The 23552-nt window shown below is 41.0% G+C and overlaps 1 protein-coding gene across 2 annotated transcripts in view; it reads right to left on the reverse strand.

Annotated features, from left to right (window-relative positions):
• Positions 1-458: 458 nt before the first annotated feature.
• Positions 459-23552, reverse strand: part of exoc4 (exocyst complex component 4) — an 85623-nt gene continuing 62529 nt past the window's right edge. For both annotated transcript variants that reach the window (XM_086060012.1, XM_086060011.1), the window contains exons 14-20: positions 16942-17078; positions 16724-16879; positions 15293-15471; positions 9562-9706; positions 7450-7628; positions 7171-7330; positions 459-2069 (exon numbers count right to left, since the gene is read on the reverse strand). In XM_086060012.1, coding sequence (XP_085916138.1) covers positions 1832-2069; positions 7171-7330; positions 7450-7628; positions 9562-9706; positions 15293-15471; positions 16724-16879; positions 16942-17078 — 1194 coding nt within the window. In that variant the 3' untranslated portion in view covers positions 459-1831. The remainder of the gene's footprint in view (positions 2070-7170; positions 7331-7449; positions 7629-9561; positions 9707-15292; positions 15472-16723; positions 16880-16941; positions 17079-23552) is intronic.

Consider the following 23552-nt stretch of genomic DNA (forward strand, 5'->3'; position numbering starts at 1 on the left):
GCATGTAAGCACGCCGGTCAATGGCACTGTGGGTAATGTAGTTAACTTTTTCCACATCTGCCGCTACCATGTATACAGTTTAACCTTGGAAGAGAAATAGTCCAAAAGGACGATTTTAATTAGCCGTAAAGTCGGGAGAAATGACGTATCCAAATGGTCATGTTTATGTTGATGGTAGAACGAGAAGGTAAACATTTGCAACACACGTCGTTTGGCGAGTACCTTACAAGATATGAGGTAATCAGGGACACCTGTTGGTAGTCACGTGACATAGTGACGCATTCGTATTAATCAAATGATTAATAAAATATGTCAAAATGTGATGTATTTAAATTACTAGCGAGGGTAATGTTAATTTTTCACGCACATTATTATTTATTTAGTGTTTAAAAATGTCTGTGCTTTCCATGTAAATAAATTAAAATAGCTGCTGAGCAAAAACATCAAACAAAACAAGGAACACTTTTCAATGTTTATTGTGTAAGAGACGAATAAGCAAGATTAGCATGGTGTATTTCAATTCAAATGCTTTTATTCTGTGAGGAAATTAAGTGTAATTAATAAATCAAAAGCAAATAAAGTAGGAGTGTTTGACATGTTTAGTGTGACAGTGCACATTCTAACAGCCTATCACTTGATATTCTGCTCATGTTTCCCATGTATTGAATTGCAGTAAGCAGCAGATTTTTAAGGGTTTCCGCCAAGTTTCGTCAAGTCCGTCCAAGGGGACCCCGCAGCTGTTTTCCCATCGGGCCAAATTGTCAATATGATAGATTGTGGGGGGGGGCCACGAAGGTATTGACAAAGCCCTCTTCCTCCTGCTCCTCTTCTTAAGTACTTTTCTCCCAAGTTAATCAACTAAAACACAGGGAAGGCCGCTTCAGGGAGAGGTTTATCTTCCAGCATTGCAGTTTACACAAGCACATAGAGAAGACAATTTCTACACAAATGTAGTTATTTCAACAACAAAAAATACATAAATTAAATAAAACAAAACCACAACAAGGTCTTATTCTTTTCTGTTTGAGATTGTGCCAAGAAATAAATCCTAAAAGTTTGGAATGCATTGAAAGGTCAGTAGAAAAATGTCTGAACACCCAAAATGACCAGTCTTTGCTATTGAATGCCACTTTTTTCTTGTAATTTAAATTTTTTTTATATTGCCATTAAGTTGCACTTATAATGGGGGGGGGGGGGGGTGACAAAAGTTTATCATTTTGTGCTGTCACCATTAACACTTTATTCCCCCCGAAAATGAATATTCTTAACTACAGCACATAGTGGTGCCTTGAGATATGAGCTGTAGTTTGCTGTCAAACTAAACATAAAACAAGGAGAATTATACCTTTATTGCAAACGACCAGCCCCTAACAGTGTCTAATGCTCAAGACAGGCAAATGAAAAGTATCTATGTGGCGGCGTTATCACCTTTTAAGCAACACGACTGCCCCACAAGAAATGCAATTACAAAGTGTGATAAAAAACAACTGTTTATTCTACTTCATTATTTTTTTTATTTGGGACTGCCATTTTTCTTATTTAAAAAAACCATGACAAAAAGTGTGTTATTTTTGTGTTATGGGGGGAGGGAATGGAACAGATGAATGGCATTTCCATTCATTTCAATGGGGAAAGATGATTTGAGACACTGAATTAAATCCTCAAGGCACCACTGTGCACAAAACCATCATCCACCACAGGAAAGCTTTAGGGACCAGTTGAGTTCAGATGCTTTAATATGACAATACACATGTTGCAGACAGGACAAGTGGGGCCGACGAATGCAGCAGTTTGCGTCTAATAAGGAAATGATATGAGATGGGCCTGAAGATCACACGGTGGTTATCTTCTTGTCCTTGCTGGCCTGCTTGATGGCAGCCTGCTCGCACACGATCTCCTTCAGCCGCTGCAACCGCGTGTTCTGGGTGCTGAGGTCGCCCACGCCAGTCTGGCTGCGGTGGAGCAGCGACAGGGCGTTGATGTACTCCAGCTCCGTGTAGCGCACGCCCTGGTCCACCACCAGGTGGAGCAGCTCGTCAGCCGTGTTGTACAGCATCTCGTAGTACTGTCTAAAGAGGACACAGAAGGGAACGTGACAGCATTTCTTTTTTGTCTGTAATTCTGGCAGCGGAATCAAAAACAGCTGCTGTTGCCATCGAAAAAGAAAACCATCACGCTTTTAAGGAATAATGAAACGCTGTTGATGGAGCAGGTAGTGTGCGTGGAACACTGCATTTAAAGGTCACAGTGAAAATCAATAGCACTCCGACAAGGAATATGCGACCATACATTTGACTTTATCATAAAAAGACTCAAGGACCCATGCCCTAATTGAACAGGAAGTCGGCTATTTTGTGTGTGCAACATCAAAGTTTTTTTTGCTTCGTCATTTAACTCATTCACTGGCAGCCACTTTCACTGAAGCAACCCCCTTCGCTCCTGGCTATTTTACTGGATTTTGACTGATTTTGCAAGGCCCACAGAATATTATGTTCTATTGCTAAAACATGGAACCTACCAAAAGAAAGACTAGAGTCTCTTCTTTCATCAGGAAAAAAAGTATATTTCTATCTGTTTCTGTTTTGCAGCAACTAGCATTAGAATATAGCTAAGTTTCCTCATTATTCACCAACCTGTTGAAAATGCTTGTTGCTTGTTGCAACATGGCTCTGGTTGATCTCTTATATTCTGCTGCCACCTGCTGGCCGTTTTTGTAATAACTACCATTGCTTCAATCATTCTCTTTAGTCTAGAGGCTGCACCAAAGCCTTCTGTATGCTCTAGCATTAAAAAAAACAATTTTTGCATGTGTCTTGAATAAAGAAAAAAAAAACACTCCACTGTATTGTGCTTTATAAAAACATACAACAAAAACATACAGAAATAGAATGTAAAGAATAAAACCGTTTGTGCATCATGACTACTTCATTGTCTGTTTGTTTGTACAGCTGCACCATTTACAATGAAGTGTCCAAGTAACTATGGAGGTACGGCTGGGCAATATGACCAAAAACATAAAATCGCGATTCTTTTATCATTCAGGACGATTACGATTTAAATAGATTTTAATCTAATAAACCCAACAAACATTTATTTAAAGGTTTCATTTATTCAAAAGTAATGTGTACTGATTCTAAATCATTGTAAACATGTCTTGTAAACCACCCATCCAGCATTCTGCCACTTGTGCAAAATTACAACTGACAAAAACATTTGGATGTAATAGAACAACATATTTTAATAATCCAGGAGGCAAAATTCAATTTCACGATTTAGCAAATTTTCAACAATTAGATTTTTAAAATGATGATGTATCCAAAGTCAAAGCAAAAAAAAAAAGAAGTGGGGCATACCTAACACTACTACTAATGTTTGCAATGCAATGGAAACATTGTTGTCGGCCTGTTGTTTATTAGCAACCCACAATAGAGCAGCCCCATGTGTCCCTGTGGGGTAATTTACATCACAATCTAATTAAACAACCCCTCCCACATGCACTCTCTTCCCAGTGTACAAACAATATAAAGTCACTTTACAATGCGTGAACACCGCAGAGCTTACTTGCGAAGAAGAAGAAGCAGCAAGCGGCAAGCGATCACAATTCATTTGCAGATGGAGTAATGAATAAGTGAGTGAGTGAGTGAGTGAGTGAGTGAGTGAGTGAGTGAGTAAGGAGGCCATTACGGGCTGCCTCTGTCAGCAACTTTGCTGTCACACATTAGTTAGCTAGGCAGGCAGGCAGGCAGGGAGGGGCGACAGGGGGAGAGGATGGATGGGAAGGCCGGCAGTGATCCTCTCCATCAGCCGCGACCACAACATCTGACTGGACTGACCAATCTGCTTTGTCTCTGCCTCACATTGTGGCCATATAGTTAAAAAAAAGCTAATATGCGCGTTTACAATAAAAAACAAAAAAAACAAAATTCAAGAATGTTTAAATTTGAAGAGTTGCGAAGCCACGACACCAATTTGTTAGCCCACCTATTGCGCTTTGCGTCGTTTGTTAGCCTTAAGCTAAGTGGAGTTTCCTCAGGCAAAGCTATGTGCTCGTAATGTTTAATTCTTTTGATTTGAGGTTTCGATTGCGTATAAACTTCAACTGGAAGTGACATGAAACAACTTTTTTCAGGGATGAATTGTTTGCTAAGCAATGCTTATTTATTGTGAAGTGAGTTGAATGGAATTAACTGCCCATAAACAATGCTTGACAAATGTCAAATTTTTTCATACTTGAGCCAACAGACCAACTCCCACCACCTCTGCGAACAAGCTCAATACTACAATACTTGGGAGTTTTTCTTGATATTTTACAGATAGATGTTGATAGCCTGACAGATAAATTCATAACATTCAAATTGACATCCCAGTGTAGTAGAAAGAAAGCCATTTTTAAATCGCAAAGGCTGCAAATAGGGAAAGAAAAAAACTTTGTTTCATTTTGCTTGGCTGGTAGGCTTTATTTTTATATTTATTTATTTATAAAGATCATCATTTAAGTAGTGCAATCCATGTTTATCATCATTGTTTCATGAAAGTTGAAGTGATAAACGCACAGATTGGATTGCAATATTGTTGCAAACTGCTATTGTAATACAGATTTTTTTTTTCATGCGTTAAAAAAAACATGGGGAGAAAACTTTAAAACAATTATCACATTCGTAATACTTAGGGGGATCACAGACTATTTTGCAAAACTGTTTATTCCTAGCCACTAACTGCATGCGTGTCTTCCACCCCATGGATTAGTGCACACAAAGCCAACATAGTTTCACTGTGGCATGTCCCCCGAGAAGTTGCTGCTTTGCAAACAGAAAGGCACGATGACAGGAAAACGCTGAGAAAAGGGGGAGATACGGAAGAGGGAAGACAAAAAGGGTGACAGGAAGGCGAGGTAGACGGCGATGGAAGTGACAGTGCGCCGCAGCCGGGCCCCTAAATACAAACAGTTTTATCTGTTGACACCCCACTAGCTTCTGACACGCCTGTCAGCTGTACTTATTAGCACAGGCTCTCCACCGCAGACGCGGTGCAACACTTTGGCTTGTTTGCCATAATGGCACACGTGCGCGGGTGTAGTCGTTTCCTGAAGCAGACGGGTCGGGAGCCGGCCTGTCAAACAGGTGTTAGCCGAGCTATGACAGCTCTTTGCTAGCTGCCGACACGGGTCAGCGTGCGGTGTTTACCACGGCGCGCCGGAAATCATTTCAGGGCTCAAGTCCAACTCAAAGCCGGGTGGTGGCTAGCTTCACAACATCAAGCTGTACCATACGTAACTATACTTTCTAGTCCACGAGCTTAATGCTAACATACAACATAAAACGCTGTAGATGGAATACCAAAATTAGCATAGATGATGCGGTGCTATAACGCTTTATGCAATGGATATTTGAACATAGATTGTGTATTAACAAATGTATGCAGATTATATAACAATACTCAGAAGCATATATTCTTTATCCTCTGCCGAAATGATTACTATTATTGCAATTTGCTGAATTACATAGTTGTGAAACTCCTCTTCGTGGACATATGCAGGGTATCCCCCAGTGCTGTATACGTGGCGGGCATCCAGGCTTTTGTAAATCCCGTTCCTGTCAAAGAATAGTAATCGCCGAATGACGACATGTGCAGTCCTTTTCCGTGTCGCAGAACGCCGTATATTAATCGCTGGATGTTAAGCGCTGTCAATTGACAAATATTTTCCCGGGCCGAATTTTGTTCCCAGTCTGTCCCTGGCCACCAGGCTGAGCAAGTTTTCTGGGAGAAACCCTGATGTATTTTACTGCCCCTTGGTGGCCAAGACATACACAACAGAAGGAGTTGTACAATTGATTCTTCATGTTATTAATACTGTATATATGATTTTATAATGTGTACTGTTGAGTGCTATTTTTCATATTCAACTTTTTTGTGTGTGTTTTCTTTTTTTCTGTCTGGTCACAGGACAAATTAAACAGTTTAAAATTTCAAATTAAGGCAGTTGAGACAAATATTGACCTGTGTGGATATACTTCACTGTAGCAATAAGATGACATACTGCCCTTTGAATCCTGAATCAAAGAAGTGCATTCAAAAGCAGCCGATCATTACAGTTGCTATGGTACATTTAAATGCCCTAAGCACAAGAAACACAAACTCATTTAAATAACGGAGAGGAGCTGCGAAAGCTTGAAATAACTTTTACACATCTGAAGCTGTGCCAACAGAAAAACATCATTATATCGTTATATTGCTCTTAAAAGGTGTTGACATATGTTGCACAGACCCAAATAACACGCAGAGTCCAGCGCGGCCTGTTGCTAGGCAACAGCCGTTAATACATTTTATTAGGATTCTTGTCGTCTGGTCTCTGCCAGAGGGGTGGACGGGACGGTGAGACAACGTGAGGGGACGGCCGAGTGGCTGAGAGGGTGACCGGCCATTTGCTGTTTTCATACTCAACCACATGGTGGCAATGTTTCAACATGTCACACTTGGAGTAATGTGTGTGTGCATTTGTGTGTGTCTCTGTGTTCTTCGTGAGTTGTGCAGTGCTGGCTGCTGGGCTTCTGCTTAGTTTTAACTCAGATCAATGCTTATTACTGTGCCCTTGTCCAGTTTTCTCCTTCTCTCTGACTGGCACTCTCTTTCCCCAAACGGAGGCAGAAAAACAGTCAGTCCTTAACACACACACACACACACACACATACAAAGTACATGCATTCATAGTTGAGCATCAGCCACCTCTCACGAGAGCAGCCTTCTAAAAGCAAACGTTACCGCTTCAGTTGAAGACATAGCCGTCTGCCAAGACGACACAACTACGCACTACGTGCATAGAAAAGGGTCAGATGATTAGGGACGCCATCCTTGTGAGCCCAACATAAAAAGTAATTTATTGTATGAAATCGCTGTTCAGCATGAATATTAAAAGAGGGCTTTTGTGTGTGTCCGGCGCGACTTGGGAAGTGTAAACAACGGCGATTCCCAATCAGCGCCTCCACGCCGCACAATCAGGAGGGGGAAGGGGGTGGGGGGTGGGGTTGTGAACAAGAGGAGCCGTCGACCGTCGTAATCAAAGTTGACAAAGGGGAGCAACACAGCACTAATCAATGCGCTTTTCTGCACACTGGCCGCACTTCGGCTTGTTTTAGTCTTCCCACCCCAAAAACAAGTAGTAGACGAGAATACCTGGCAAAATCCAGGTCAGCCTCCCGGGACATGGTGATGTTGGTGAGGTTCTGCTGGAGCACAAAGATATTCCGGCACATCTTCTTGATGCCGGACTCGCTAATCCTCTTGAAGTATTGGGCGCCGTTGATGAGGATGCAGGAAATCAGGTGGCCCAGACCTTTGTTGGAGAACCGCATAAATACGTTTGTCAACTTCAACACTGGACGTCTTCCATTTCAGTTGTCACTTCAAGTCGAATATGTTTGATTAGTGCCAAAAAGTGTCCCCCTGGTTTACCTTCAAAGATGTACTGAAACTTGTACTGCTGCAGGGCGGCCCCCATGACGTCCTCGATGGCTGAGATGTCCTTGTTGAGCTTGACCACCAGCGGGTCGTAGTCCATGCTCTCCACGTTAGCCACGATGGCGTAGTTGCCCTGCTTGGTCAGCGGGATCAGGTAGTGGAAGCAGTGCACCCTGGATCAAGACAACAAACAAGGCCTTTACTTAAGAGCCAACTCAGCGCAGAGTTCCTGAGCAAATTACAGTATTTGCGGCGCTCATCCCAGCTGGGTGCTATTCAGCGGTGAAATATGATTAGGAGGTGAAATGCGGCGCACTACAAGACTCGTGTAAACACACAGCCTACAGCTTTGAAAAGACAAAAGCTCCTCTTTTTCAGGCCCACAAGCAAACGGTTGGCTTCAAAGGCATTTCATTGCACAAGAATACGGAGCAGAATGAAGCTTTGGGCTCAGCAAATGAGAATTAATTCCGTATTCATGTCATATGTTTCAGCTCGAGTCGGCTAACTGTGAGGCGACTGCATCACCAAAGCGTTGACAACAAAACTGTTGTTCAAGCCCTACAGTTGACTCGTGTGGCCTAACGTCACCTTGCACAATAGAAATAAACAGATCCCATCCATACAGTAAATGTTTCAAAAGATGGCCACATAGAGAAACAACATATTGCATTACCCTCCTATGACCCGCACTCATCTCCCACCCTGCGCGCGCTTTCGTCTTCACGGCTTCATTTAACTGGTACAACTATCGGGGGAAATTCTGCGGATGAGGGGAGCCAATGGAGTGTAGCGTATTGCAGGACGCACGCCTCCGGGAGTTTTTCACCCTCCCTTTTCCTGACTGAAAAGCATAAACAACGTTGCATAAGTTGCAAGAAGCGGCTTGATGGGGGCTATTACGGGCTTGCGGGGAGGGAGAAGGGTTATGGTGTGGTAAATTAACTGGGATATTATAAGAGATTGAAAACACCTACACTGTATGGGATAAATAATTGGAACTTACACCTACATGAATGCAAGAAAACCTACTTTGTCCTTTGCTCCCACTCCTAAAGTTTCTTTTGTTATTGATGTTGGGCAATTGTAGTTCTACCACAACAAACTTCTCCTGGCATGTACTTTGCAACTGCTTAGTGCAAGACAACAACAACAAAAGTTGATTTACCAAAAACTGATTACTTACTTACTACAAATATACTTTTGTTTGCATTATTCAAAAAACATTCTGTTTTGACAAATTAAAGTTTTTGATTTGGCATATAAATGTCATATTTCTGACAATTTAAATTTTCAAATCTATTATAAAACAATAATTCTGACAATGTAAAAAAAACAACAACACTAAGAAAAAAAATAATTTGAAGAAAATACAATGTGACACTTTTGACAAACAGGAACAATTATTTTATGTACAAAAATACATTCAACATCTGAAAAAGTATTTATTTCCCATTAAAAATTGATTAAATATTACTTATACTTCTGTGCACAAAAACTTTCCAGTTTTTAAATTTACTATGCAAAATTAAAAAGGTATACATCAGACAAATTCCATTCCTATATGAATGATAGAAAATGTTTTAAAATGTAAGAATTTTTTCCTTCAACACTTATTTTCAATTGGTTAATTAGATTTTCTATTTAGCAATTTTTCTGAAGACTACTAACAATTTTAAAATTGTTTCAAAATGTATTACACAAATTAAAGTAATACTTTTTTTTTATTTTGTAAACTTTATTGGATGAAAAATTATGCAATATACCATCTATTTGATATTTTGAACAAATCTTGGTTAAAATTATTAAACAAAATAAAATGTGATAGTAGCATTAAAAACATATAAATATAAAAAAAATGGATACTTTTGACACGCTGTAACATTAAAAATATATATATATTTGTGTCTGCAAAAAAAAGAAAGTTTTTTTTTTTTAATCAAATAAAAACTGTGGTGTAATGTAAACATACTGGGATATCTAAATGACACCATCAATTCTTTATTTCTGGCTTTTTCCAAGTTATACGGTACAGCAGAGCATCGCAATATGTATGGCAGACAAACTTTCTTGTGTGACGTGCTTGCACTTTTGGTCCCCGCATACCTGACTTCCAGGTGCAAGGTGAGGAGGCAGCGGTTGGCGATGTCCTGGAAGCCCCTGCACAGGTCGCAGAGTGTCTGCAGGATCTGCTCCCGGCTGCGTTCGCTGTCGCCCATGGCCTGGCTGTCGGACGAGCACGGACACCAACCTGCGTGGAGAGGAAACGTTACGCGAGTGACGCCCATCGCACTCGAGTAGTCTTTGCCACTTTTGCCTTGCGCAAAGGAAGAACGCTCAACTTGACGTGGCGTCCTTCAGCTGGCCTTTGCACTTGTGCTGAGGCAGCAGGAGGTGCGTGGGCGCACTGCGCTGTTAGCCACACAAAAGACCTACGTGTGGATGTGAGTGTTAAAAATGCGAGAGCATGGAAGCATGATGGGTGTGTATAAATTCAGCCCGGTGTAGATCAATGGTCGTAAATTGGCCAACGGGGAGGGAAGGTGGAAAGGGGGAGGGTAGAATCAAAATTGGCCCCGTCACTCATATGTAAGTCTATTTGGTCAATGAGGCGAGCGTGTGCGATGTTGAGTCGAAGAATGCAGGGGTCGGCGATCGATGTGCCGCAGTCGCGCGGCCAACTCCCCTGCTACTCTTCACGCATTCGCCAAGGTCACACATGAATGCAAGCCGGCACACACACATCTACTCACAACCCTCCACCAAACTGAAAAGAAAAACGCTGATCATCTTGCTTCTGCTAAAAAAGCTCCATCCTGAGAGAACGAGATTGATGTCACAAATATATGTAATACATTGGCTGCACTACATCATCCAAAAGAGTTTTATTTTAATATTTGCCCCTGTTGTGTATCTTTGTTTTCATTGAATGCTTACCAAATACCTATGCCTAATGTATTTTATTTGTTTATATATTTAATTTATTCAATATTAATTAATTGTATATTTTTGATAAAATGGATTCTGCTACGGCCCTGTGATTGGCTGGCAACCAGTTCAGGGTGTACCCAGCCTACTGCCCGAAGCCAGCAGGGATAGGCTCCAGCACCCCCGCAACCCTTGTGAGGACAAGCGGTTAAGAAAATGGATGGATGGATTCTGCTACACGCAATAAAAAATAAAAATAAACTACAAATTTAGCATTCTATCCTAAATATTTGATTCGTTGTACAACTATCATTTTTGTAAATAATAATATAAAATAAAATACGTTTTATACATAGTTTGTTCCCAATTATTCTGAAAATATAATGAAAAATTAAATCTAACTTAAAGTAAAGAATAACAACAACAACAACAAAATGCAATAAAAATTTAAACAGATGCACACTGCCCAAATACAATTTTGCTCCAAAACATTTACGGAAAAATTATAATAATAATAAAAAATAAATAAATTAAAAACAAAGAATAATAAATATAAAAACAAAATGGACACTAGTTGTACACATATATTGTTCCTAATTTGTTCTTAAAAACAATAATTTCAAAAATAAAATTATAACAATTGGGACGTACATGCATTATTCTGCCAATCATTCATCTAAAATAATAATAAAAAATATATAATAATAAGAATGCAACATGTTATTTTCATTGACTCAATGTGGGAATGTTCCTGTATTTGTAGACAAACCCTAAAAACCCAACACCAATACTGACCCAAAATATAACCACAACACTTTTATTGTTGCTCCCATTCTTTACGAGTGGAACACAAAGATCAAATAGTTTTTCCATGGAGACAAAATGAAAACTTCACTCGAATATTGTTGACAAAACTGTCTCAAAGTGTGGCAGATCAGCAAGCTGATTAGACAGCAGAGCAGAATATTGCACAGGTGTGCCTTTGGCTGACCTTGCTCGAAGGCCACTCTGAAATGTAACTTAGTAATGGTAAATGTCCTTGAAATGCAATTCAGTTGTCTGGTAGAAACTTGAACCATCCAAGGGGAACACATTTGTATGTAACCCACACTGAAATCCAGAAATCATCAGTCCTGGCATGTTTGAGTTGGGAGTCTTATCAGCTTAATTGCCAAGTTCCCTCACAAGGCGACAACTCCCGTGTTTGTACTGGTGAACAGAGCATCCAATCCCCATTAGAGTTACTTTGAATGAACCCCCACCGATAAGAAGGTAGTGCGTGGGCAAATATCGCCTACGACCACGGCTCAGTCCAATCCAATCAACAAGGCAAACACGGCGGGCGAGCCCTTTGGATGGGACTCAACTTGTGCCAGACATATAGAAGAGAAAGCATTTCGACGAGTATCCTTTAGTTTGCATAGAAGGGCTTGATGGTTAATGAACTAGTTTTGCTTCATGGAACCTACTGGAGCGTCGTATCGTCAAAGCAAGTGTCGATATCTCCTTGCCTTCTGTCGCCACTTTGATATCAATCTCCTCGCCGCCGTAATGAGTTGCGCCAATAACAAGAGCCGGTGTGCCGTGATTTCTCCGGGGAACGGCGTTAATTGACTTCCAGTGATTTAATTTAGGCGGATACTCCCCGTGGTCAACTTATCAGATCATTAAGAGTTGAAGACTCTGGCCGAGGAAGCGGCTCACACCCACGTCACACTTGCATCGGCCGCTTTATGATAACCAAGAAAGGAGACGACGACGGTGGTGAACTCAGTGGGGGGTGTCCACACACGGCATAAAAACACACATGCATACATACTGTATGGATTCCTGCACTGCTTTGGTGATGCGAGGGCGGTGTCGCGAAACGAGGGCTGCCATTAGCGAGGACAGATGGCCCAAAAGGCTCAGTGCTCAAACTTTGATTTTTGATTTATTTATTTTTTTGCTATTTCCTCCTCACTTTGGTCATTTTGAGGGGAAGTCAAACCCCCAATTTTTTGGGGGACAATAATATGTTTGATGCAGCCCTACTAGTCTACATATGGTATTCTGGTTAATATTGCATTAGTGGAATGAGTTCAGCAGCAAAATCCAGCCATTTTTATCCACCTCAGGGAACGGCCATTTTGCCACTTGCTGTCAGCTGAAGATGATATCAATGTTGCTCAGGTCTCAGGTAACAACCAATCACAGCGCAGCTTCAGAAAACAGGTGCGCTATGATTGGTTGCCTGAGCCCCAAGCAACATTGATGATGTCATCTTCAGTCGACAGCAATTGGCAAAATGGCCGCCCCCTGGATTTTGCTTTATAACTCGTATTCCAAAAAAGTAATATTAATCAGAATGTCATGTTTAGACTAGTGAGGTCACATATAACATTATTGTCAAGAAATGTTTAAGGTTGACTACCACTTTAAGTCTTCTTACCATATATGTACTAAATTAAGCCGCATTACACTAAACAATATCAGATAATGAAAATAAAATTATGAATTTTATTTTTTGTCATCTAGAAAAGCCTTATGCTAAAATAAAGGTAATTGAACCATCAATAAATTTGAAATACAATTTAGAATTGCAACTAAATTGCAGCATGTGCGATTTGAAAATTACGTTCTATTACATTGTGATGTCGATTTGAATTTGATTAATTGTTCAGCTCCAGCGAGGACATGAAAAACTGACAAACATCCTTTTGTGGAAGATGGAGGAAAAGGAGCAAAGAAGAGCATGCTGCAGGGGCGCCGCGCGCCATGAATGATTCATGAGCGACGGACGACGAAGTAAGTAAGCGAGGGGAGGAGGAGGAGGAGAGTTATTAATTATTTTGCTGCCCCTGGTAGAACGAGTACAGCATCTGAGCGGCGTCCACAGAGAAGGTGAGAAAGTATAAGGTGGGGAATGTCTTCACGAGTTTGGGGATTTCAACACAAAAAAAAATCTCCACAAGGCATCTCTGCGAGGATGAAGTAAAAGAAGATATTTTTTCAGCTGGCACAAACAACATTATCCTCTCCTGTTGCTCACACGCCTCCAGGTCGGCCTCCGTTCCCTACAGCAATCAGAGCTTTAGTCAAAGTGCTCGCTTTTAATGGACGTGGAGGAAAGCACACAGTCAAGGTTACACGCTTGTCAAATGATGCCGCAAGAGGGATAAGAGGGTTTTAACTCATGTTGTTCATCATCCCACCGACCAAAATAGATACACATAACAAAAACATCAAAAAGTTGATCACCTTTTAGATGCCCAATTACAAAAAAAATATTTTAAAAAACTTGTAAATAAATACAAAATCAAATTAAATCAATATAAAAAATTTTTTAATAAAAACTTGTCAGAAAAGAATACATAAATAAATAATTATTCATTCATCATAAATGGACATATTAGTTGTAAACACACACAGAGAGGATTTGATGCCCAGTGTTGCGACAAGATGCCTGATAAGAAGCCGTTTTTGTGAATGCAAAATTCTTGGTTGATTGTCATGTGTCAAAACCTCACCAACATGTCAGTTAACATTTAACAGCATGTTCAATTCAAACAAAGCAAGAAATGCACTCAAGTTGAGGATGGGGGAATGAAAGGAATGAAGGGAAAAGGTGCACAAAAAAGGAGAGAGAAAAAAAGGGAGGAAAATGAGTTGTTCATACCTGACTGCTCCTGTAATATAAAATCCAATTTGGAGAGGCATGGACGTAAGGGGCGGGAGGGATGAGATAAGGTGGGGTCCCTTTCTCCCCCTCAGTAGCCTTGTACCCTCACATACACACACATACACTAACTCAACACACACACTTGGTCCTTCATCAGCTCGGCAAACACTAAATAATGAACAATGCTCGGCCTGTCCTGGCATGATAAGTAAGTGCCCTTCGCCTCCACACACACACGCGCTCACACACAAAGTAATGACAATTAGTTTGTCTTTTATTGAATCCGTCTCAAGGATAAGGAAGTGAAAGTGTTAATATTTTTAAGGAATCCGAATTGGCTTCAATGTGAAAGACGACTGACCGCAATTGGGTTCATGAGTTGTGATTAGCGGCGGCATTTAGGCGTACATGCTGACAGAGGACGGATAATGACAGCATGCGTGCTATATGACGACACACATGGACAAGTTTTCTTAGTGGGCTGGAGCTCGCTTGTTAGGCAATAGCTGGCTTGAGTATTTGAGTATGAAGCTATTTAGCTCTGAGCCTCAGGTTCTGCGGCAAAGTGAGCAAAGTTTGATACCAAAACTGGTTTTGAAAAAGTGGTTTGATACGCAGACTGGAAGAAAGTGACTGGAGCTAGGTTACCCCAGACTGTAAAGGTTAGCGTTGACATAACTGCCCATGTTGACAAGCCCATATACCGTAAAGGATCCCTACGTTGGGCGTCTTGATTTTGTCGAATATGGCTTGTGTATTTGATTATGAGATGGTTTAGCTCTGAGCCTCAGACTTCGGAATGTATTTTCTTCTTGGAAAAACTTGCTTTTCTGTCACTTCTCACCATCATTGCATGCCAAGTTCAACCATGAAAAAAATGGGGACTACATCAACAGGAGCTGACGGCAGTTGCGAGTGTGCTAGTGTAAAAAGAGAGAGACAAAAAAGCCATGAAGTTGGCGCTATCAGTGAGCAACAGGCAGCACGGCCCGGGGCTCTTTTCACTGCTGTAGGTGACTTCAACTGACAAATCTCAAGTCTGTGCTGGACAGATTTCATGAGTGTGACTTTTTGCAAGAAAAATATCAACATCGCTCAACAGTGACATTTGCCTGCCAAGCTAGCCGAACCCCTTAGGGCGACAGTTATTGACTTAGTGGTTCGCTAATAACAAGGGGACGAGAAAGAATGATCTGCGAAAAATATGTATCAGCGCTGCGTGTCAGGTGCCAGCGGCTGTTTACTGACCAGAGCCTGCGGGCAGGCTGGCGAAGAAGGCCTTGAGGCGGGCGGCCAGCCACTCCATGCTCTCGTGGAGGTTGGCCAGGGATTTGAGGTCGCTGACGTCACGCAGGATCTCGTTCTCTGGGATGAGCTTGTCGCCCAGGTTGCCCGTCAGCACCTCCGACTCCTTGGCGAACGCCGCCCTGCGCAACGGAAGATTAAGAACATTCACAGTCAGTTTGGAGAAAACTGACTTGTCTGCTTGTTTCCTGCTTAAAAAGAAGAAGAGCAGCTTCCAGAAAATGGGAATCACGTTCGGAATGTGGGAATGGAAGAGCCCGGACGAGGGGAAGCATGATTGCTCAAGTGTGCTTGTCTGTTTGTCAAACAGACACATGAATGAAATTAGGCTATTTAATTTAACGCATATGTAATAATGTGCAGGCCAAATATATAATTATTTTGGGTTATTCAGTATAGTTAGATTTTAATTAATTTAATTTTTTTTAGTTTTAGTTTTTAGAAAAGGTTTGTTAGTTGTTTTTCTTTTTCTGAAAAATGCTTCATTTTAGTTAAGGTTTTATCGCTATTAGGTTGTTTTGTTTTTTACACATATGTGTCGTATTTAAAGGGGAAGTCAATAATGTATTCTATGCAACCCCACTAGTCAAAATTTTGGTATTCTGGTTAATATAGTGCTAGTGGAATATGAGTTAAGCAGCAAAATCCAGTCGTTCTAATCCATCTCAGGGGGTGGCTATTTTGCCACTTGCTGTCGACTGAAGATGACATAAATGTTGCTCAGGAAACAACCAATCAGAGTGCAGCTTTAGAAAACAGGTGAGCTGTGAATGGTTGTTGCCTGAGCAACATTGCTGTCATCTTCAGTCGACAGCAAGTAGCAAAATGGCCGCCCCCTAAAATGGATAAAAACAGCTGGATTTTGCTTCATAACTCATATTCCACAAATGTAATTTGAATTGATCTTCTTTATTCTGTACAGTTATATAGAAACTTAAAATAAACCCAGAAAGCTCACAAAATGGATGTTTCTACTATAATTATATTTCGCTTTAGTTACCGTAGTTTAAAAAATGAAAAATGTAGTTTCCGTTTTTTTTTTAAAGGACTCTTGTTTCTGTCAACTTTTTTTTTGTGCAACTTTAGCTATTTTGTTAGTTTGTGCTGGAAATTATTAGGGCGTATCGCTGTGTACTACAAAGTCATTTTCATCTTCTTGTTTCTGTCATATCTGCAATGCAACAAAATCACACGCAACATAACGCAAAGTCAAGTCATGTAACGCCACAAAACACCACGTGACAACACCAAGTTCAAAAACTTCAAGTACCGGACATTCAAGTAATGTAACACCAAGTAACGTAGCACCAGGCAACATAACGCAATGTAACAGAACACCTTCAAGTTGACAAATTTGCAAAGAAGTGCGTTTACCGGGTGAAGTCCTCTTCGTCCTCTCGTTTCTGTCGCGTCTGTCTGGGCTGGGCCATGTTTGCCCAGTTGGGGAGAGATTGGAGCAGGCGGCTGATGTCCTCGTCTTTGGACCAGGAAGCGCTGATGGTCACCTTCTCCTCACACTGAACGATTCCCCTGAAGACGCACATGATATTACTCCTTCAACGCCAGACAGAAAAACAACTTCAATGCCTTACCTGTAGGCTGTGTTGCAGATGTCCTTATACTCTTTGAGCTTGTCACAGACCATCTCCAGGAACTGGTTGGAGTAGGCACTCAGGTCCTGCATCAGATTCATCAGATCCTGGATAGACTTTTCCACCACCACTGTGCTCTGCAGGCACAACAAGAGCAACAAATGACTCCTGACACATTACAAAAATATGTTTTTTGTACTTTTCATTTTCTCCACGGTTCATAATGTCACTGGCAGGCAGCACAAACAGAGCAGCCTCCCTGCTGGGAGATGTAATGATCCATAGCAGGGCCTAGAACCAAGCAGTGTACACACAAAGATCCGCCATGGACAAGCGAGCACACATAGCCGGCAGGTTGGTGACAACAACAACAACATGGCATCCAGTTTTCCAACTTGTCTTTAAATCATCTTAGACAATACATTCATTTATTTACCACTTGGTGCTGATCCAAATCAATATTGGTTTGGCGTTGACTGGTGAAGAATCCATTGTGTAAAATTGAGCAAATGTGAGAGTAGTCTTTTTCAAAATATTGTAGAACTACAACAATATGCCAGTGAGAAAACGTAAATTGGACAGCGGTCCAAGGCTGGAGAATAAAGAAGAATAGACAATGCAATGCCATCTCGTCTAATTCTGCTCATTTAACACGCCCATTTGTCTTGGCCACCAGAAATCATTAAAAAGTAATCAAGGGACCGACTGGCCAAGGGAGCATTTTACTCCATCTTGGTTGACCGTTCCATCGGAGAGAACATGCATTGCCCACGCACATCCATACATCTCTTTCTCTCACTTGCATCAATACGAACTGCTATTGAGTGAAAAGCACATAAATTTCCCGTTCACTCTTGCTGCATTAAGCCCTGAAAGCGAGCCGGCAGGCGTGCACTTTGCATCCACTCTTTTAGCACGCCGCCGCCACGGAGGAATATCCCAGCCCGCTCTTTGTGCTTTGACGGGGTAAACTGCTGTCATTAAGAGCAAAAAAAATTATGCTGGTATACTCCCGGCGGAAAAACAGGGCTGTTAATGCTCCAGAAGCTGTTGCTAAAAGTGCTTATTTCCCTTTAGTGGTGTGAGCTATAACCAAAAAAAAAAAAACAAACACACAAACTGGGATTTACGTTAATGGGTTAATAGGATGAAGCTGGTGTCTCTTATAACAGCTATTAAAGGGACAACTGGTGAATGCACACAATTACCAGAAGACATTAATAAAAAATGTTATAACTATTATCGCAACCTACACTCAGAAACTAACAAGCCTCACCCTGAGCATATTGAGGCATTCCTCTGTAGCTTAAATATACCTCAGTTAACTACTGAATATAAAGATATGTTAGATGCGCCACTATAAACGAGCTGTACAGTGCTCGAGATAGTATGCCTAATGGCAGAGCACCTGGCCCGGATGGTTATCCAGCTATATTTTTCAAGCACTCTTGGTTAATGCTTGCTCCATTATTCTTAAGAGTAGTAACATAAATTAAAACTAATGGTTACATACGCCCACACATGAATACAGCAGCAATTAAACTCTTATTAAAGGCAGAAAAAGACCCCACCCTTCCATCAAGTTACCGTCCGATTTCACTAATTAACACTGATATTAAAATTATCACTAAGGCTTTCGCATCTAGACTAGAAACAGAAATCTTGACAATCATTTATAGCGACCAAACAGGCTTTCTTAAAGGTCGTCACTCTACTAATAATATTAGGAGGCTCTTTACCCTTATTAGTATGTCATAGCGGCATGAAAAAAAAGGCAGTTATTATATCGTTGGATGCAGAAAAAGCCTTAGACAAAAACCAATGATTTCCGCCACCCTGACCGCCTGGTGGAAGGCACTAGAAATCACATAAGCCCAATTGGAGCCCTGCGGGCTTTCCTCCATATGACATAATCTTGACTTTCAATTTAACAACCAATCGTTTTATTTAGGTGTGTGGGAGCCGAAAGGAATTACACATCTCCACCATCTTTTCTCAGATAATATGTTTATATCATATACATCCTTGCTCCAATCATCTGCAAGTTAAAAATATGATAAAGAAACTAATTCCAACACTTTGGGGTACGCTCCAACCGCCTGTTTTAGCTAAAGATATTACAAAGCTTTCTCCGACACCAATATACATTTCGTATACAGATAAAATGTATTTACCCATCTCGAAATGAGAGACAAACTAGTCTATAGCTCGGGAATTTGACTTTTGGATTCAAGTTTGTGAAAACTTATTTAAAATGACAAAACACACAAATTTACAACTTATCCAATATAAAATTATTCATAGAACATATATTACTCAATATATGATGAAGAAAATGGGTAGGGGCTGGGTCATGGGGGGAGCGGGGGCTTTGGGCCGGTGGGGTGCCTGGTGGGCCTGCCGTGCCCCGTTCTGCTGTGTTGGGCTTGGGGCTTGGGCCGTGGTGGGGTGGGGAGCGCTCCTGGCTCCTGGGTTTGCTCACCGGCCGGTGGCCCCTGCGGGGCCCGGAGGTTGTGCCTTGGCGCTGCCGCGGCCCGGGGAAACCTGGGGTGTTGTGCTTGCTCTGTCCTGGCCGAGGTCGACAGCTCCCCTCTTTGGTGGACGTTTTCATGCATGCCAGATCCACCACATCAGCATCTACAGAAATTCAAACACAATTTGCTTCTTCCTCTGGTCGTTGAATCAGTGGAGGCTGATGTCTGTGGATCTCACTCTGCTTCATCTATCCTTCCTTCCTTTCCTCAGTCTCTCTTTTGGTCTCTTGAGGTCTCCCTAATTTGTTGGAATTTATATGTTTCTGGGGTTGGTGAAAGATTCTGGTTGGTAACCCGTTGGGTAGTAGGTGATGGCTGGTCGGTGCTGGATTTCACTTTTCTCTCTTTTCTTTGATCCTTCCTCGGGTCTCCTGACAACTTCACAACTCTAGCTGGATTCTGAAGTATTCGGTTTAGGTGAACGGTATGGGATTTTTAATAGGTTTTAGGTGAATTAATGAGCACACACTAACATGCACGCACATATGCACACACACACACCCGCACATTCTCACGCACATACCAAAAAAAAGAAAAAGAAAAAGAAAAAGAGAGAGAGAGAGCAATGATGATGACATGTCGACTCAGTAAGATTATGAATGAACAATACTGAGCTCTCTCCAAAAAAAAAGAAGAAAAAAAAAGGATGAAGCTAGTGTGTCAGGTAGATGGCAACCCCCTCTCCTCATGAAATACTGGGTGCCCCTCAAGGTCATGTGAAGGTCACAGTGTCTTTTAACTCCTTGTTCTCTGATGCCACTTGCCAAAATAATACAGCCGATGCACACAGGATGATGGACGCACATGCATGCTTCGTCCCTCTCTTGGGTAAGGCAGACGACAGGCATATGTTCTTGACACATCATTCATCAACGTCAGGCCAGAGTCACACATGGGCTCCCCCACTTGACACACGGCCGATGACTCGCATGTACCCACCCGCCCGTCTGCCACTCTTTGTGTGAACTGTGAGTATATGGAAGTTTGTTGACGCAAACAGTTTACCAATCAAGTGAAAATTTCCAAATTGAGATACTATTCGGACCTACCTGATACTTGTCAGCATAACACAGTCTAACATAAAACAATGTACTACTACGTCATCAATTAACTCATTTGCTCCCAAAAACATATAAATACATTCTATTTTGAATATGACCAGTGTCCCAAAGACGTATTTATAAGTTTTTTATGCTAGAGCATACAGAAGGCTTTGATGCAGCCTCCGAAACTGCAGAGAAAGGTTGAATCAATGGTAGTAATTACAAAAACGGCCAGCAGGTGGCAGCAGAGTATAAGAGATCAAACAGGCCATGTTGCAAACAAGCTGTTGATGAAACGCAGCTATATTCTAATGCTAATTGCTGCAAAACAGAAACAGATAGAAATATACTTTTTTTCCCGATGAAAGAAGAGATTCTAATCTTTCTTTTGGTAGGTTCCATGTTTTTATAGCAATGGAATACAATAATTTGTGGGCCTTGCAAATAAAAGCCAGTAAAACAGCCGGGAGCAAAGGGGGTTGCTTCAGTGAAAATGGCTGGGAGTGAATGAGTTAATCTGTCAATTATTTTATCAATCAATCAATCGGATTAAAAAAAGTACAGATTTCCATCCTTTTATTCAATAACAAGACAGTATTTCAAATGGGCAAAATATTTTTTTTTATTATGATTCAGTTATTGGTTTGGCCTTTATTGTGAGGAAAATAAAAATAATGAAAATAATAATAATTAAAAAGCACCAAAGCATCATGTAGTATAACACAGCTAAATCTCATCATAACACACCCCCTGTAACAAAATACAAAAAAACAGCAATGAGCCAAACAACTGCCTTTATGGCACTTGCTGAGGGTAATAGTAAGTCTATAAAGAAGTAAAGATGGATGACACGTTGGAGAAGAACTTAAAAAATGTGTTCCCATTTAGGCGGAATAATCACATAGCTGGCGGCCTGATGAGATTGAGTTCATAAAAGCAAACGTCTCTTTTGTGGCGGCGTCCTGTAAGTGTTCTAATTGAAAGATGAGCAGCAATATCACACTTGGCTGCTTACAGATGGACTGCCATATTACGCACACGCTATTCTCACCCAAAACACACGCACGCACGCAAAATGAAATATGGCTGCCTGGCATAAACAATCCAGAGTTAAGATGTGCAATTTGAGTCCTTGCATTGGAACAAAAATCCATTATACTAATTATCTCTTTGTTGGCTTTCTTTTTTTTGGTTCATTATTTTAATGGATGCGAGCAAAATTGTTCAAAGTCTACACATTTATCATCACATCTCATTAAGTCAATGTCAATAGAAAAAAAATGCTCTTCTTAGCTGTCACAGAGTTCAAGGTAAAATTTAAGCACTTTTAAGATCCATTTTCAAGCTTTTTCCAGTACTTTAGAGCGTTGGAAAACTTTACATACATACTACATTCTACAAACCCAATTCCCAAAAAGTTGGGACACTATACAAATTGTGAATAAAAACTGAATGCAATTATGTGGAAGTGCCAAATTGTAACTTTTTTATTCAGAATAGAACATAGAGAACAGGTCAAAAGTTTAAACTCAGAAAATGTATAATTTTAAGGGAAAACTATGTTGATTTTAAATTCCATGGTGTCAACAAAGTTGGGAAAGGCCATTTTCACCATTGTGAGGCATCACAAAAGGGTTCTTCTTACAAGAGACTGCAAAAGTCTGGGGATCGAGGAGACAAGTTTCCCAAGTTTAGAAATAGGAATGCTGTCCAATTCTTGTCTAACACGTGTCTCTCTAACTGTTCAACTGTCTTGGGATTTCTTTGTTGCACCTTCCCCTTTATGATGCGCCAAATGTGCTCTATAAGTGAAAGAAGTGGACTGCAGGCTGGCCATTTCCTTTTCCGACGCAGCCATGATGTTGTAATTGGTGCTGCATGTGGTCTGGCATTACCGTGTTGAGAAATGCAAGATCTTCTCTGAAAGTGATGATGCCTGGATGGGAGCATTTGTTGTTCTCCAATCTGAATATACCTTTCTGCATTGACGATGCATTTCCAGATGTGGAAGCTACCCATGCCACACGCACTCATGCAACCCTATACCATCACAGATGCAGGCTTATAAACTGAGTGCTGATAATAACTTGTCCTCTTTAGTCAGTATGATATAGCGCCCCAGTTTTCCACAAAGAACTTTGACTCGTGATTCGTCTGACCACAAAACAGGTTTCCGCTTTGCCACACTCCATTTCAAATAACCCCTGGTCCAGAGAAACACCTGCACTTCTTGGTCTGCTTTAGAAATGGCTTCTTCTTTGTACTGTCGAGTTTCATTTGGCAACGGTGGCTGGCACGGTGGATTGTGTTCACCCACAATGTTTTCTGGAAGTATTGCTGAGCCCTTACTGTGATTTCCCTTACAGTAAGCATTCCCGTTTGCGGTGCATAGCCATTTAAGGGCCCGAAGATCACGGGCATCCAGTATGACTTTTCGGCCTTGACCCTTACACACAGAGATTGTTCCAGATTCTCTCAATCTTTGGATAATGTTATGCACTGTAGATGATGATTACTTCAACCTTTTTGCAATTTTTCGCTGGTAAACACCTTTCTGATATTTCTCCACTATCTTTCTGCGCAACATTGGAGGAATTGGTGATTCTCTACCCATCTTGGCTTCTGAGAGACACTGCCACTCCGAGAAGCTCTTTTTATACTCCAATCAAGTTGCCAATGGACCGCATTAGTGGTAACTAGTCTTCCAGCAGTTTTTTTTTTTACAAGTGCAATTTACTTTTCTAGCCTCTTATTGCTATCTGTCCCAACTTTTTTTTAGATTTGTTGGCACCATGAAATTTAAAATCAACATATTTCCCCTTAAAATGATACATTGTCTCAGTTTAAACTACACGCTTTTAACTAAAATATTGAAATTGCATTCAGTTTTTATTCACAATTTGTACAGTGTCCTAACTTTTGGGGAATTTGATTTGTATTAGGGATGGCCCAATATCAATACTAGGTATTAGTAGACTGAAGAATAAGAATTCCTACAGAAACTATAGGGACCTCAAAGCGGTCAAAGAATTCT

This window comes from Leptonotus elevatus, chromosome 17 (assembly GCF_054856555.1).
Source record: "Leptonotus elevatus isolate MCC_2025b chromosome 17, RoL_Lele_1.0, whole genome shotgun sequence".
In the NCBI taxonomy this organism is placed as follows: domain Eukaryota; kingdom Metazoa; phylum Chordata; class Actinopteri; order Syngnathiformes; family Syngnathidae; genus Leptonotus; species Leptonotus elevatus.